The sequence below is a fragment of the Heloderma suspectum genome, chromosome 7 (genome assembly GCF_057233095.1).
Source record: "Heloderma suspectum isolate Gila_16-S chromosome 7, 16-S_ref, whole genome shotgun sequence".
NCBI classification, from domain to species: Eukaryota; Metazoa; Chordata; class Lepidosauria; order Squamata; family Helodermatidae; genus Heloderma; species Heloderma suspectum.
In genome coordinates, this window is record NC_139464.1 from 81,172,071 (window position 1) to 81,190,384 (window position 18,314).

The 18,314-nt window shown below is 41.4% G+C and overlaps 1 protein-coding gene across 4 annotated transcripts in view; it reads right to left on the reverse strand.

Annotated features, from left to right (window-relative positions):
- Positions 1-18,314, reverse strand: part of DOCK4 (dedicator of cytokinesis 4) — a 343,934-nt gene that overhangs the window by 75,320 nt on the left and 250,300 nt on the right. For all 4 annotated transcript variants that reach the window (XM_084810752.1, XM_084810753.1, XM_084810754.1 and 1 more), the window contains 4 exons: positions 16,451-16,578; positions 12,277-12,411; positions 7,868-7,966; positions 6,127-6,221 (listed from right to left, as the gene is read on the reverse strand). In XM_084810752.1, coding sequence (XP_084666878.1) covers positions 6,127-6,221; positions 7,868-7,966; positions 12,277-12,411; positions 16,451-16,578 — 457 coding nt within the window. The remainder of the gene's footprint in view (positions 1-6,126; positions 6,222-7,867; positions 7,967-12,276; positions 12,412-16,450; positions 16,579-18,314) is intronic.

An 18,314-nucleotide genomic window follows, 5' to 3' on the forward strand; every position in this document is an offset into this window, starting at 1 on the left:
TTGCAATGGCAATAGAGTCAGTTCCCCAGCCTCATCCAAAGCTCTACAACCAAGATGAAACACTTCTTTGACTAAAAAGAGCTACTGCCTTTATTTTGGAAATTATTATAGAAGAATCTCTGCTGTAGTGTAGCTTACTTCTCCGCACATCGATCTTAAACATTCGACCCCATCTCTACATAGGAGGTGGGCAAAATGAGGCTCTTCAAGCATTGGAAACACAGTGCGATTTGATCCTTCATATGGATGTAATTTGAGCATCCCAAAACTCACTTGAAACTTTAATGGGGCAGGAAGAGAGAGACGCTCAGTGAGAATAGGCAAAAACTGAATAAGGAGGAAAATGCCTATGATCTGAATTTGCCCCAAAGAGTGAGGGAACCATTGCTAAGAATTCCCTGGCTTTTCTAAATAGGGAAAAATCAAATTATTTCAGCTGTAACTCAAAGTAATTAGAATGGGTATTGGGAGGATGCATAATGCTTGTGAGTAAGCACTGCTGATGGACTAGAGATAGGAAAGATTAAAAATTAAAAATAGAACATCCAGAGAGGAAAGAAGAGTGTTTAAGGGTGCAATCCTATCCAGATAGGCGTCCGTCTCCAAACTCAGAGATGACCACCTATCCATTGCAGGGCAGGAGAAGCACAGAGGGAATCATTCTCTCTGCGCTCCTCCTGCCCTGTATTTTCAGCTAGACAGCCAACTGCGGCTGTCTAGCCCTGGGAGGACGGAGCAGGGGAAGAGGCTGCTGTACAACACATTGGATGTATCATACAGGCATTTCTGCCATCCCCGCCCTGGAACGCCCCCAGACACACCCTTTTTCAGCCGCTCCACACCCCTCTTGCGAACGTGGAGGACAGGGATGTTCTGCGCTACCCCTGAGGCAGCACTGAAGTGGGGGGAGGTCAGTTCTACCGAACCAACCACAAAGAATGGGCTCTGAAAACAAGATGTCCTGGAAAACAAGATGTCCTATTGCCATCTAGCTGCTGTCTAGCAGCCATATGATTGCTCCCTAAGATATGAATAAAAGATAAATGATGGTATACATATACTACCTAACAATAGATACACAAGACCAAATAGTATAACTTACTACTAAATACACTTACTATTTTTATAACAACGCTATATATATTCTTTTAATATATATTGTATAGTTATAAAATAGTAAGTTTATTTTCTTCAAAGAGGATCATTATGAAGACTTTCTCAATAAGGCACATGCCCTGATGAGTGGTGGTAGCCCAGCAAGTGATGAGAGACCAAAATCCCACTGGAGAATGAAGCACAAGGGACAGATTTAGAATTCAAAAGCTTTATATAGTATTTCCAGTATCCATTAATTTTGGAAAGCATGCAGTACATTATATGTAGACTTCTAGTATTAAATAATACTACAATTTTAATGGAACTTTTTTTGCTTTTTCATTTATTTAATTTATATCCCACCTTTCTACAAAAAATAGTTTTCAAGGTGGCTATAAATATACAATTTTGTTGTTGTTATTGTTGTATACTATTTGACATTGTATTTAATGCAAGGTGTCCCATCCCCTTTCTCTTTGGAGGATTAAACATCTACAGAAACAAATACTGGAAGATAACAACAGACTTATTCTAATCTGTATTCTCCAGATAATCCTGCAATACAAGAAAAAGTAACAAATATTGCTATCATTGGCAGTCTTTTGGAATATCAAAAATGATATTAGGCATATAATATGATTTGGGGCTAATGAAATATTAAGTCTCATAGTTCAGGATCAGAACATAATAAAATTAGCAGCCTATTCACAGACTTCCTAGAAGGCGGATGAGGGTTTGAGGCCTACTGAGGCAAACAGAGAAAAGCTCAGGCTTAGAGGCCTGGGGGAGGGGGGGGGGTTTCTGTTGGGAGGGGGTATCCCTGAGAGGACTAGTTTTATTTCCCCGGGTTATGTTTCAGTTTCATTTCCCAAGTTAAGTTTCATTTCTTCAGGTTTGAAACAGTACTTTCAGTTTTGAGGGAGGAGGGTATAAAAAGAGAGCAAGAGAGCAGATTTGGGGAGACCAGAGCCTGAAGAGGGAGCAAGAAGCAGTAGCCTGGAGAAGTCTAAGTACAGCTAGGGTAAAGGAACTTGCATTTTGCAACTTTTATTTTCTCTTAATGCCTTTTGTATCACTCAACTCTGTTGTGTGAATACCTTTATTTATGATTAGTTTATTTTAAATTTACTAGTAAACTGTTGTGTTAAACCCCAGGTGTCTGGAATGTCAATCACCCCAGTCTACAGCCTAATCTGCATGTTATTGTTGTTGTTGTTCAGTCGTTCAGTCGTGTCCGACTCTTTGTGACCCCATGGACCATAGCACGCCAGGCCTTCCTGTCCTGCGCTCTCTCCCGGAGCGTGCTCAAGTTCATATTCATTGCATCGGTGATGCTATCTAGCCATCTCATCCTCTGCCGTCCCCTTCTCCTTTTGCCTTCAGTCTTTCCCAGCATCGGGCTCTTTTCCAGAGAGTTTCCTCTTCGCATTAGGTGGCCAAAATATTGGAGCTTCAGCTTCAGTATCTGTCCTTCCAATGAGCACTCAGGGTTGATTTCCTTTAGGATGGACTGATTTGACCTCCTTGCAGTCCAGGGGACTCGTAAGAGTCTTCTCCAGCACCACAGTTCGAAAGCATCAATTCTTCGGCGCTCAGCCTTCCTTATAGTCCAGCTCTCACAGCCATACATTACTACTGGGAAAACCATAGCTTTGATTAGACGGACCTTTGTCGGCAAGGTGATGTCTCTGCTTCTTACTATGCTGTCTAGGTTGGCCATAGCTTTCCTCCCAAGGAGCACGCGTCTTTTAATTTCAGGGCTACAGTCACTGTCTGCAGTGATCTTGGAGCCCAAGAAAGTAAAATCCGTCACTGCTTCCATTTCTTCCCCTTCTATATGCCAGGAAGTGATAGGGCCAGATGCCATGATCTTCGTTTTCTTAATGTTGAGTTTCAAACCAGCTTTTGCACTCTCCTCTTTCACCCTCAACAAGAGGCTCTTGAGATCCTCTTCGCTTTCTGCCATTAGGGTGGTATCATCTGCATATCGGAGGCTGTTGATAATTCTCCCAGCAATCTTAATTCCGACCTCTGATTCATCCAACCCGGCATTTCTCATGATGTACTCTGCATATAAATTGAATAAGCAGGGTGACAATATGCAGCCTTGTCATACTCCTTTCCCAATTTTGAAACACTCAGTTGTTCCATTTCTGGTTCTTACTGTTGCTTCTTGACCCTTGTACAGGTTTCTCAGGAGACAGGTAAGGTGGTCTGGTACTCCCATCTCTTTAAGAATTTGCCACAGTTTGTTGTGATCCACACAATCAAAGGCTTTAGCGTAGTCAATGAAGCAGAAATAGACATTTTTCTGGAATTCTCTTGCTTTCTCCATGATGCAGCGAATGTTGGCGATTTGATCTCTAGTTCCTCTGCCTCTTCGAAACCCAGCTTGTACTTCCGGTAGTTCTCGGTTCGCATACTGCTGAAGCCTAGCTTGTAGGATTTTGAACATCACCTTGCTGGCATGTGAAATGAGCACAACTGTGCGGTAGTTTGAACGCTGTTTGGCATTGCCCTTCTTTGGAATTGGAATGTAAACTGACCTTTTCCAGTCTTGCGGCCATTGTTGAGTGTTCCAAATTTGTTGGCATATTGAATGCAGCACTTTAACAGCATCATCTTTTAGGATTTTAAATAGCTCAGCTGGAATACTGTCATCTCCGCTAGCTTTGTTGTTACTAATGCTTCCTAAGACCCACTTGACTTCACTCTCGAGGATGTCCGGCTCAAGTTCAGTGACCGCGCTATCATGGCTATCAGGGACATTAAGATCTTTCCTGTATAGTTCTTCTGTGTATTCTTTCCACCTCTTCTTCATCTCATCTGCCTCTGTTAGGTCCCTGCCTTCTTTGTCCTTTATCATGTCCGTCTTTGCACAAAACGTTCCCTTGAGATCTCCGATTTTCTTGAAGAGATCTCTAGTCTTTCCCATTCTGTTGTTTTCCTCGATTTCTTTGCATTGTTCATTTAAGAAGGCCTTCTTGTCTCTCCTTGCTATTCTCTGGAACTCTGCATTCAGTTGGATATATCTTCCCCTTTCTCCCTTGCTTTTCGCTTCCCTTCTTTCCTCAGCTACTTGTAAAGCCTCATCAGACAGCCACTTGGCTTTCTTGCATTTCTTTTTCTTTGGGATGGATTTCGTTGCTGCCTCCTGAACAATGTTACGGACCTCCGTCCATAGTTCCTCAGGCACTCTGTCTATCAGGTCTAATCCCTGAAATCTATTCCTCACCTCCACTGTATATTCATAAGGGATATGATTTAGGTCATATCTGAATGGTTTAGTGGTTTTCCCTACGTTCTTCATTTTAAGCCGAAATTTTGCAAGAAGCAGATCATGATCTGAGCCACAGTCAGCTCCAGGTCTTGTTTTTACTGACTGTATGGAGCTTCTCCATCTTTGGCTGCAAAGGACATAATCAATCTGATTTCGATATTGACCATCTGGTGATGTCCATGTGTAGAGTCGTCTCTTGTGCTGTTGGAAAAGAGTGTTTGCTATGATCAGCGTGTTCTCTTGGCAAAACTCTATTAGCTTTTGTCCTGCTTCATTTTGTACACCAAGGCCATGCCTGCCTGTTATCCCGGTGATTTCTTGACTTCCTACTTTAGCATTCCAATCCCCTATGATGAAGAGGACATCTTTTTTTGGTGTTAGTTCTAGAAGGTGTTGTAGGTCTTCATAGAACCGATCAACCTCAGCTTCTTCGGCATCAGTGGTTGGGGCATAGACTTGAATTACTGTGATGTTGAATGGTTTGCCTTGGATTCGTACTGAGATCATTCTATCGTTTTTGAGATTGTACCCCAGTACTGCTTTTCCCACCCTTTTGTTGACTATGAGTGCTACTCCATTTCTTCTAAGGGATTCTTGCCCACAATAGTAGATATGATGGTCGCCTGAATTAAATTCGCCCATGCCTGTCCATTTGAGTTCGCTGATTCCCAAGATGTTGATGTTCAATCTTGCCATCTCATGTTTGACCACCTCCAGCTTACCTTGATTCATTGATCTGACATTCCAGGTTCCTAAACAATATTGTTCTTTACAACATCGGATTTTCTTTTCACCACCAGACACATCCACAGCTGAGTGTCCTTTCGGCTTTGGCCCAGCCGCTTCACTCTTTCTGGCGCTACTTGGAAATTCCCTCTGCTCTTCCCCAGTAGTATATTGGACACCTTCCGACCTGAGGATCTCATCTTCCGGCGTCATATCTTTTAGCCTTGTGATACGTTCCATGGGGTTTTCTTGGCAAGAATACTGGAGTGGGTTGCCATTTCCTTCTCCAGTGGACCACATTTTGTCAGAGCTCTCTGCCATGACCTGTCCATCTTGGGTGGCCCTGCACGGCATAGCTTATGGCTTCACTGAGTTACGCAAGCCCCTTCGCCACAAAAAGGCAGTGATGCATAAAGGGGATCTAATATGCATGTTATTAGGAAGGGGAAATTTAAAAGAAGGAAGGTGGGCTCTTAAGGAGGCAAGAGATCCTTAAGGAGTAGCTCAGGGGGTCCAGGTCATAACTCTGACAAGGTGAAAAATTGATCAGATTTACAGGAAACTGCAAGGACCAGAGGTAGGGAAAAAGCTATACTTACTGCCTCTGCAATGTTGTGCTGAACAGAAAATTTCCTACTGCAAGTGTGGATTTCACAAGATGATAATTCAAAGAATATCGTTTCCAAAACGTCAGGACCAAGAAATAATCTGTCAGGAGTTTAATTTCCCACTGGGAGCCCAACCATTGGCAGCATCAACATTATTTAGCTTAAATTTGGAACCATTTTCCCCTAGATATTTGGGTCACTGGAAATTAGGAACCCATTTCCACAGAAACAATGAAATGAGCAGATTGTCATACATGCTTATGGAAAATTAATTCTTACATGCACAGAGACATACAATTTGTAAGACCTGTGTGACAGACTAAATGATTAGTTCCCATTCACTAATTCACTGATGTGTTGATTCACATCAACATTAGATTTATTATTATTATTATTATTATATTTAAGAAGACTCACTTGTTAGCAACTAAACGCATTACTGTCCAATCTTTTGGAAACATCTCTGGCTGTATTAATATTCGAAAGACAGTAAATATCTGTAACAAGAAATCCTAGGACAGAGAAAAAAGGTTTTATTCCTTGGCTAAGAGAAAAATGTGCAACAAATTGTTTTAGCAATAACATTACAACACTTGCAATTAAAAAGGATCCAAAATTCAAAGGCTTTGAGGGAAAAATCATTCATTTTTGCATCTCCAAGAAACATCAAGGGAACAATGACGAAATGATTTAAACATGTTTTTAAGACCTCTGAAAACACACACACTTTGATTCAAACAACATCCCTTTCAAACCAGTTAATCTTTATGCTGTGTGTATCTGTATACAACACATCAGAGGTTTTCAAGCTTTCTGCCTTTGGAGTGTAATGCATAGGTGCAACTTTATCTACCCAAACACCAACTTTTTAGAGTTTTATTAGTAAAAAATAAACAGAAACAGTTAAAAGATATTGTGAACAGCTTGATTTGCATTCTGCAGTTCTCCACAAAAATACATTCCCAGGCATAGCTTCTTTTGTAATATGTGAACTGATTGTTAGATTGAGAGAGAAAGAGAGATGGACATCTATTGTATGAACATCAGCTTCTCCGCCTGAAAATGCCAAGTAGTACAAGAATAATACCACTGAAATAACATAATTCCCGGAGGTAGCAAGCCAATATTATTACAGCCTGTAATAAAATCATAGCATCAAAATGGACATAACAACATCAGTTCTTGGTTTGATGGAGTGAAGTTATGCTGGAAGTTGCTCAGATAATATTCACTCACTAGGCAATTCCAGGCTTTTAGTGAATGACATCTATGATCTATAGTGTTGCTTGAAATGCACATGAAGGTTTGATCTAAGAGGAGTGTGTGTCTGTTCGTGTGTGCAATTGTCAGTCTCCCACTAAATCGTATAACATTGATTCATCTGTGACTAATAAGAAATATCTAATAACGCTCTGGAGCCTTTAACACTGACTGGGTTTGCGTGGCATGGCACGGCACGGCTTGACCATCCACAGTTGGGGGTTGAATATTCAGGATGGTGCTTATGGGTAGCATGGCTCATCATGGCTGCAATGAACCATGCCAAATCATGTGAACAGCCCGTGTGTGTGTGTGTGCATGTCCGTGCTGAACTCAGCTATTAGAAAAGTGTGTGGGTTCTTCCATGAGTTGGGAATAGACTATAAAAAATAAACCTATATCATTCCAATGCCCAGAATTTCTGTCATGTAAATACAGAATGCATTTCTTACCCTTGGGCTCTACACTTTACATGAACCCATGTGTTGTTTTATCATACTTATAGTAATTTTCAGCGAAACGTGGTTATTCTTGTTTCTTTTTAATAACTACAATCTCCTTCTCAGTGAGCTTTGTGGTAAAGCAGACATTTGAACCTCAGCCTTCCACAATCAAGCCCAGCACATGATCCACAGCACCACATTGAGCCCCATGGATGAGAAAGCTTGTATTGCAAATTAGCAAGTTTCCACCAACCCTGAACAAAATATCCCAAGGAGGTTAAAATACGTTTGATTCCCATTAAAATAAATGACCTCACTTCATGTGCTCTGGGTTGTACCTCACATGCGCAAATCAGTAGACACTTCAGTGAAACAGGACTGTCATGAGCTGTCTGAGAAAGGGAGATGCACCAGAGATTATTTACAGGAGCCACAGCACAGGTCTTGTTACTTACTCTTAGCTCATCCCTTGTCTTGAATCTGTCAAGGAGTTGTTGGTAATGTCTGTCCGTCATTTGTCGTAATAGTGATAACAGACATGAAACAAACTCTCCCTAAAAGAAATGTATTTTTAAAAGAAAAGAAAAGCATTACAACCTAAGGAGGTTAATAATAATAATAATAATAGTAATAATTTATATTGATTACCAATTTTCTATTGATTACCAATTTTCTATTGATTACTGATTGCTTTTTTATGACAAGCAATAGAAAGTCCATTTGAAAATGATTGCCTTTAACCCAGGGATGGGGAACGTCTGGCCCTCCAGATGTTGTTGGACTGCCATCAACCCTCACTAGTGGCCACAACCACCTAGGAGTTGCAATCCAACAACATCTGGAGGGCCACGCAGTTCTCCAGCCCTACTTTAACCCAACATATTTTTTCCTAGCTATGAGGTGTTCTTTCCTCAGTGTTTAGGGGCACAATCCTATGTATGTTTGGACAGAAAACCTGCCCTACAACTCCCAGCATTCCCTCACCAGCCATTCTGGCTGGCAAATGCTGGGAATTGTAGGACCTTTTCCTGTCTAAACCTGCATAGGGTTGCATTCTATGACAACTCACAATACCTGAGGCTGCAAGTCTAAACTTGGCTATTAGAGCGTATGCCATACTGAATGTGGTACTATTGAGTAAAATGCAGAGGATTGTGTTGCTACTATTCCATTTATTTGGGATACCCCACTTGTTTTTAACTTTAAAAGTTTACTTATGTTTTCTAGGCACAAGTTCCCTGTTGAGCAAATATCTTCCTGTGTTTGTAACCTTTAAAACAATAAAAGTGTGACATTTATACCAGTACTGATGCGGAAGCTGAAGTGAGCCTCTTGCTGTATGGAAGGAAATATTCTTGATAAATGTTTTTAAAAGCCAATCTAAAGGTATTGAACTATTGACATAATCATACATCTCTATTTACATCTGTAAACAGAGATGTAATTGTATCTTGTATCTGTCCACAAGCAAATTGATGAGCTTTTGGCTCGAAAACTAATGCAACTCATGCGCAATATGAATGGGCCCGTCTCCTATTTAAGATCCACCTAAATAAATGGGAGATTGTGCAGGAAGAATGCTCAGTTCTCTGTGCCCCTTGCCAGCCTCATTGATATAATTGCGTAAGAGATAAGATTAGATTTACTTAACGTTTAGGCTGCAGCTCTGTACCTAACTGTGAGTAAGCCCCCACTGAACATAGTGGAACTTACTTCTGAGTAAACAGGCATAGTATTGTGCTGTACATATGCTTGTGAAGCACAGGCACAGTGCAACGTAAGGCTGAAATGCTGCAGCTGGGGAATACAGAAACACCTCTTTCCTTAGGCTTCTTCCTATAGCAAGACAACCCTGGCTTCTGAATCTGGGATGGAAAGTCAAGCCTGGTATTTCAGTACAGGTCCACCTACATGTCATAAATGTACTCATTTATCATTTTGATAAGCACCAAATGGATTTCTGACAGCACACAGGGATTGAACCTGCCACCCACACCTCAAATTGGGTGGTATCTTTCTTCACAAATAAATCAAGAGCATTTGGCTCAGTGTGTTGCCATAAGCAAACATAGTTCTGCCTGAACTTGCTACATAACAGTATATAATTGCCTTATGCTGTGCAATGAGTCACTTAAAAATTAAGTATTTGATGTGGTGCTTGAAACTTCCCCATACAATGGCTTACACGATACTGTGCAGGGACCCCGAGAGCCTATTCTTCTGTATTGCGCATTAATAAGACTTTTGTGGCAAGTGCAGCCATGTGCAAATTGAGTTTCTCAAAAGGAAACCCATTAAAATGAAACATGTTCAACTCAAGGCTATACTTAATCCTACAAGCTTTATTTAGCAACACTGACGTATGTGAACTGTTAAATCAAAGTCAATGGACTTAGGTTCTGCAAGTCTTCAACAATATGAAAAAAAATGCATTGTACAATTTAGCGCTGTTACAACTTTTCATAACTTAAATATACAAAATATGAAATCTTATAAGTACATCTTCACAGAACATGAGTGTACTGCTAAAGACATATATTAACTCTGTCAATATTACTTTAATTTCTTGCTGGTGGAAAGGAGAGAAAATAAAATGTTTGCCCTCAGAATAACATATCTGAGAATGTATTGCTAGAATACCTTTTCTGTTGGAATATTATGTGTGTGCATGTGTATACACATACACATCTATGACTCAAATGAAGGAATTGTAGAACTAATAAGGCTGCAAGAGAAAGAAGAAGTGTGCTAAATGTTTCCCTGAAAACTTTGCTGAATGAACAAAAATAGGTCAGTTGCTCTTTTAACATCCCTATATGCCTCCTACTGTGTAAGATTCCTGCCATTTTAACAAACACAGAGCATAACCTGACATTATTTCACTTACATGGTGTTCACGCTGTTCTCTGAGAAATAGGATTTTAACCCTCTAACTCACATTAACCGCTACATACCACTGAACAAAGTAGGACTTATTATGCTACTTTATTCCTAGGAATAACTTAGGTGATAATGCAACGTAGGAGATGCATGAACAGTCTCCCCACATTTTTTTTAAAGAAAATTAGTTGTGCAAGGCTGCCAGATCAGTTTTAATAGAGAAACAGCAGGGAGAGGGGCTGCCTAACCTTTTCTCCTTCTACTATCTGTCCACTTAAAATTGCTCTTTCCAAGCTGTTTCTCTCCCCACGGGGGAGAAAACATGAGGATGTTGTATCTTTTCCTCCTTGAGTGGGAAAGCAGTAGTGGCAGGGGCAGAAAAATAGCAGGGAGGGAAAAGCTTAAACAGTCCCTGCCACATTCCTGATTGACACATCCAATACTTTTTTTCAGTCTTTCTCTCTCTTTCTTTCTTGCTCTCCCTGCCTTATGTGCGCGCGCACACGCACACACACACACACACACACACACACTGATGATTCATCTCCTGTGTATTGCCTAGTTTCACCCTTTATAATTGTTTTGCCCCCTCTCATCACACTATAACATGGAATCATCCAGTGAAAGTGAATGTCAGTAGATTCAGAAGAAGTGAAATAAAGTACTTCTTCACACAATACATAATGAACCCATGGAATTCACTGTCACAAAGATGTGGTGATGGCCCCTGGCTTAGAAGTTTTCTTTAAAAGGGATTAGGAAGAATGCCAGGGTCTATCAGGGGTTGGACTCGGTGGCCCCTTCCAACACTACTATTCTATGATTCTATCAAGGCTATTATCAAAACAAAACCATCCATATCCACAGGCAGGGTGGTATGGACTACCAGATCCTGAGAACAAGGAAGGAGGAAGGGCTATTGTTTTCATGTTTTCTATACGGGCTTCCTGGAAGTATCTGTCTGGACTACTGATGCATACAGGATGGTAGACTAGAGGAACCCTTGGTCTGAACCAGTGGGCTCTTTTTTCTGTTCACAATGTTCACCTTTAGACCTGAAGCTCAAATGTTTCTTCTGGAGCCAATTCACACAAGTTTTGGAAGCTAGTTAGCAAATCCTGGTTAGAGGTAATATTAGTTGACATTAACTATGATTAAAGCCAGACATAAAGATTCTGAGAGCCAGACAAGGAAGAGCAGAAATAACTCACATTTGCAAAAAGCATGGGCCTGATCAGCTACACACCTCAACAAATACTCTGTCTGCAAACTTGCTAATAGCAGCTTTTCAATTCAAAGAAGGAGAAGCTAATTCATTCTTGATTAGTCCTGTATAAGATCCATCAAGTCAGATTACCAATAGAGGTTACTATCCACAAAGAACTTACTCTTACTCCAGGAGTTGGTGAAAATACTTTAAATGAAGAGATGAAAATATAAAAACTAACATTACAATTCATGTGGATTCACATGTACTACTTCACAGTTGATTTTAATATCTTAGGCAGTCCCATATGCATATGTGGCAATCAGACATTGAGCAATATCCAACTGTGTCATTCCATCAGTGCAAATGATGTTGTGCTAGCAGAAACTAGGTTCCAACTTATGTGCAAGTGGACAATCCAATTAAAGTTATGTTTGCACACAAGTGCAGTTGTGCAAGCAGTTGCACATTACGCTTAAACAATCTGTTCTGCAACTGGTTCCACAAGCGTAATGGGCCACCAGTTATGCAACATAAAAATTTGGTGGAGCTCCACTATTGCTATTTGAGTTTGTGGAATGACACTGCTGGATACTGCCCATTGAAATCCAAAGAAGCCCTGGTGCCTGTGAATGCTCCATTTCTACATTAGAAAACACACACATACACACACACACTTATTTTTGACTGGGACCTCTTTATTTCCCCTTCGATACACTCAGACACATTAGGGAAAATGATCAATCTGCATCAAGTTCTTCCTGCTGCAACACTTACAGTAACATCCTGAAACTGAAGCCTCGTGGCAGTCCCTGCTGGCTGAGGGCGGCTTGTGATCTCCAAGATGGTTCGGAGCAGCACATCTAGCAGACTGTTCACAATTACATCTATTTCTTCCAAAACTGATTTTTCCTTTGGTTTATTTAAAAGGAAGAAGAAATGGGACTGTTCAGCAGGCATTCATGAAAAGCAGAAAAGGTTTTCCTTAGCCAAACATTACAAGCCAAGGTTCATAATTATTTGTGAATGTTATTGTGAGAGAAAGACATTTCATCCTGGATTCACCCACTTCTGAAATATACTCTGCCAAAGACAGTACAGGAATGCTGTTTACCCTTCAGAAATAACTAAATTGTACTCAAATACAACAGAGAACTAAAATAAACACTTGACCAAATTACCCCCAATGAAAGCCCTTTTTAGGCTGCTTAGGCTGCAATCCTATGCATGTTTAGACAGAAAAAAGTCCTACAATTCCCAGCATGTGCCAGCCAGCATGGCTTGCTAGAGGGATGCTCGGAGTTGTAGGACGTTTTTTCCATCTAAACATGCATAGGATTGCGCCTTTAAGTGGGTACAATGGACGCGCATGGGAAGGCAGACTCCACTCTAACCTGTGCTGGATCATTAGAATGTCTGTAGTGCACCCCTGCACATACAGCTGTTTTAATGAAGGCCAGGGGTTGAGCCAGCGACCACAATTCTGCACACATGTGCATCGTACTGGGGCTGAAACAGACATTACTTTAAATCTGTATTGAGCAGCTGCATCTTTTCCCCCTCTTTTTTTTCCTCTACAGGAAGTGCAGGGGGGTTGGCTCTTAAATGACCCTGTGCCTACCACAGAATGAAAATGAAAAAGAGCTGTACCTGCTAGATAGGGATTTAAAGTAATGTCTGTTTTGGTCCTTAGAATGCTTGGGGAAGGACTATGAAATAATCTTTTCCCAGCTAGATTTCAAAAGCAAAATGGAAGGAGATTTAGGTTTAAGAGAGGTACAAAGACAAGGCTGCCCCCTCCCCAGCACAGCCAAACTAGTATCCATATGTGTGTAACAGAAAAATCATGACTTAATAATTTATGAGATCTACACAGAATACTGATGAAAAACAGCTTATGTTTTGCAAGCTATATATGCTCCCTTGCATATATAGATCTCAGATCTCACAGATCCCTAGTTGTGGATTGTTAAAAATTGCAAAAGGGAATGTCCCATGCAACTGACGTGGGCCCATTTGTGAGGTGGGTCCATTTGCAAACTTGTCTGTGCAGTTTTTCTTCCACTAATCCAATGCTGCTTTGTGTTTGTGTGAAGAGACAACTACCACAGCCCAATCTTCTGTCCCATATTTTATTTTATCTTACTTTTATTTTTACTTTACTTCATTTCTGTACTGCTCAATAGCCAAAGCTCTCTGGGTGGTTCACAGCAATGTTGGCTTTCTGTGTGCTAGAGAGCTGCTGTTATGAGTCAGACCTAACAGCCCAGATTTCAAGGCATAAAACAGGGATGAGGAACCTCTGGCCCACAGCAAACGCCCAGCAACCTCCCCCAACTCCACCCCTTGGAGGCTAGTGGGGAGATGAATCCCTATGGTTATCAGAAATGACAGCAGGGATTCCTCTTAGTGCACCGCTTGTCTTCCCAACTGGGAAAGCGGGTCGGACACAAGTGCTTCATCTGCCCTGTGTCCTCCCCAACTGGGGAAGGCATCAGGCAGACACAGACACCCTGGCCAAGTTGCCAGGGAGAAGGAGCACTCCTCCACTCCATGCCTTGGTCGGAGTAGCTTCACTGCACATGGACTTTCCCTGGATGGGGAAAGCCTGCAGAGAGTGAAGGCAGGGACTGGATGACATCAGGGGCTGCAGCCTGCTCCTTAGATCATAGAATCATAGGGTTGGAAGGGGCTTACAAGACCATCAAGTCCAACCCCCTGCTCAATGCAGGAGCCTAATTCCCAGGCGGTCTCCCATCCAAGTACTAACCAGGGCTGACCCTGCTTAGCTGACGAGATCAGGCGCCGATGTGTGATGTCATTTGGCCCACAGAGGAGTCAGTGGGGGGGTGTCAGCCAGCTCCCATCCAAAAGAAGTTCCCCACTTCTAGCATAAAATATTTGACTGTGTCATTTGTTTGCTCAGCCCATTAGCAGGGGATCTGTTTATCTGTCAATCTAACAATTTGCCATTCTTAACATACTTTTAAACTCACAGGGAAGAATGTTCAAAAACACAATTACACCAAAGCAAACAAAAAGGCATGTAGGTGGAAAATTGATTTCTTACTATTTTCAAGGCCATACCACACATTACATTATTCACACTTTTAATAAAGCATTCTTAAACTGGCCACTTTTATTCTGAAGGAAAAGCAGCTGGGAGACTCCAATCTGGAACAATCTTCACTTCTCTGGTAAAGAAGTGAAGGGGCAAACAGCAACCAGGAAAGGGATTTTATTTTCTTTTTAACCAGAAACTGGTATGGGGCCCTGATCCAGACAGGGAGTACTGGGGCTTGTGGCTGCTTTTTCTTCAGAATAGAAGTGGCAAGTGTAAGTGCACTTTTAGAAAAGCATGGCTAACGTAATACGTAGTTTGGCCCTCAGTGTCTGGTAGAATTAACAAGGGCAAGAGGTGGAACAACAAGAGAACTACAAGTAGTAGAGCCTGGAGAAGAGAGGATTAAGGGGAGACATGATAGTAGCCCTCATGTAGAAGAGGGAGCAGAGTAGTTCTCTGTTGCTCCAGGGTGCAGTACTAGAACCAATGGGTGGAAACTGCAGTGAAACAGGTTTCAGATAAATATTAGGAGGAACTTCCTAATAGAAAGATGAAACAGACTGCCTCAGGAGTTAGTGGGATCTTCTTCGCTGAAGTTATGTAAGCAAAGGCAAGACAGTCATCTGTCAGGGATACTATAGATCGTGGTGAGGAACATGAGGGCCTGCAGATGTTGTTGGACTGCAACTTCCATCAGCTCTAGCCAGCATAGCCAATGGTGAGAGATGATGGGAGTTGCAGTCCAAGAGCATTTGGAGAGCCACATCTTCCCCATCCCTCCTGTAGATCTTGCATTCAGGAAGGAGTTGGACTAGATTACTTCCAAGGTCCCTGCCAACTCTATGATTCTATGAAAATAAGAGAGGCTGTAAGAACAAACCAACGCAGTCAGCATATAGCAGTTCAAGAAAACAGGGTTAACTCAGGTTCCACCTCTGGGCAGTATCCAACAATGTCATTCCACAAACTCAAATAGTGCTAGTGGAGCTCTGCAGAATCTTTCCATTGCACAAGTAGTAGCCCATTACACTTGCACAATTGGTTTGCAAGGAGTTGTGCAACCAGTTGCACAATTGGAATGCACAATGGGTTGGCAACAGGTTGCACAGGAGTTATGTGCACAAGTTTCACAAGCATAATGCACAACCACTTGTGCAACCGCAGTTGAGGAAGCATAACTTTAGTCGGATTCTTCTCCTGCGCATAGTTCAGAACCTAGTTTCTGCTAGTGCAATGTCATTTGCTAACAGAATAACACAGCTGGATCTTGCCCTCTGAATGGAACCGCATCCAGTAATTCTCAGATAATTTCAGTGTGGAGACATTATTAGTTACGCAGTAAATTCACCCACCTGATCCTAGAAATCTAAAATGAGTAACATTGTCCCCTTTTTCTCTCATTTCCCTTTCTATCTGTGACATTCTAAAACATGTGTTAAAAAGCAGTAATAATTTCATTAAAAAAATGTTGGTGAGATCTTTAAGCCAGTATTCACCCAGACTAAATACAAAATTCAGCCAAGCTTTAATTCAATAAACTTTTTTTCCCAGTTCTTTCCAAATATGTAGTTAACAGAAACAGGAACCATAATCAAATGCAGAACAATGAGGCAAACACCTAATACAAATATCATTTTAGTTTCCATCTAGACAAACAATAATTGTTGGGTGTTTTTGTTTGTTTGTTTGTTTTTACTATTAAGTGTCAATTCCAGCCTTCTTCACCCTGGTGCCCTACAGATGCCTTTGATTACAACCCCCATCATCCCCAGCCAGCATGGCCATTGGCTATGCTGCTGGGAATGATGGGAGTTATAGTTCAACACATCTGGAGGGCACGAGATTGAAGAAGGCTGTTTTATTCCATATGGTATAGCTTCTACTTACAGAACTATTTTTCTTGATGAGGCAAAATATGTTGCTAAGGATGCGTGCGCACATGATCAGATCCTTTTGTTCTTGCAGATGCACATAGAGGTGATGCAAAACTACTGGTAGCAGAATATATCGGGATTCTGGAAGGACAGAAATATACTGTGAACACTCTCCTGCTGCAATTCTTTCTCTTGTCCTTTAAAGTAATTAAGGAGCAATTCAGTCAGCCTGTCCTTTCAGTGGATGAGGTTGCATATATGTGAACGAGGACCGCATCACCTCATGTCACGCAGAGTATTACTTGACTACAAGTATCCACACATGAAAAATCACACACTTATGTCAAGACCTACCACCCCAGAGACAAGTCTAACACAGCCTCCCCCCAGTACAAAGAATCCCCTCACACTTCTTCAGATCTCACACTCTGGTGTATCCATGAGGAAGAATTTGGAAGCTTTCACTTCTGTGTTTGATTAACCACACCTTGCAGTGTCATCTGAACCCAGACAAACTGTGGTTAATCTTAACTATGGGAAGTGGAAACAAGGCAACTTCAAATCATAATTTCTGAAGCCGCATTTTAAGGCTCAGACAACATGCTGAATTTCAGTTGACCTAAAATAGAAGCAGCAGCTTCAGATCTTCTCCTCACAGCCATGACAGAGGAAGAGGGGGAAGCATGTGAATCCAGGGGAGGCAAGGCTCATTCTCGTAACACTAAACCATGTTTTAGAATTGTGCTCCTATACAGCCACTCATTCACACACAAAACACTCCCTCCGTGTCTCCTTCTCTCTAGAGAGAGTTTTGTGTGTGTGTGTGTGTGTGAGTGAGAGAGAGAGAGAGAGAACAAACCTCTAAGCTTCCAGAAATAATGTTATTTATTACATTTCTATACTGCCCAGACAGCTTCAGCTGAAGCTCTCTGGGCAGTCTACAACCATAAAATACAACAACATAATATAGACAGCATAAGTTTAAAACAGAATAAAACCAAGGTATAAACCAAGATAAAAGTAAGCATAATTTCTCTCGTATAGACTGATAAAACAGTATCCCATTTCAGTGAATTTCAGCCCAGCACTCATATTTATTTGTGCAAGATAGCCATGCTGTGAGCTTTACCCATAATGTTTGAATGGCAAAAACATCCTCTGGATGAAAACATCCCCCATGTGACTCCAACACGATTACATTTTTAAAAAGGAATGTGAGGATTGGTTTGAGACTCTGAGCTTTATTATGAAGATTCCCCCATATTCCCAAACCAATGTTTATGAATGTCTGAGCTTTGGAGGTGTAGTATCTCCTGTCTAAGCCAATGAGGGGTGCTTCTAGACAGAGGGCTCCTAAGTGCTACCAGTTAAAAGACATTGTGAAGCTGTTCCGTCTTTCCCTCCTTAATGGATTTTCTGTATTAAGGAAAAAGGCGGAAGAAGCTGGGGAGAAACACAGGGGGCTTACGAGTGGGAGACGACCCTGTCTCTCCTCTGTCCCTAAAATTAATGAAGCAGGGTGATGGTGCAATAAAAGCCTTGTCTGGAAGCACCTGAAAAATCAGGTGTCACGAAATAGCTCCACAGCAATGCAAAAGCAGCTTGGTGCTGTGCCACAGAAAATTAAATGCTATACCCAGCAGCACTAATAGTCTCTTTTCCTTGCAGCAGAAAACACAGAACCCCCTCAGTGCTATACAAGTCTGATTAGCGGGTAAATCGAGCTTTAGAACAGGAAATTATTTGTCATGGAAAGCTTCTTTTGTCTTAGACATTTGAACAATCTGTTTGCTCAGCCTACGAATTCTTCCTTCACCATGCTATTTTTCCCACACTCAGTAGCAAAGAATATTCTAATGTTGTAAAGTGTTCATTTT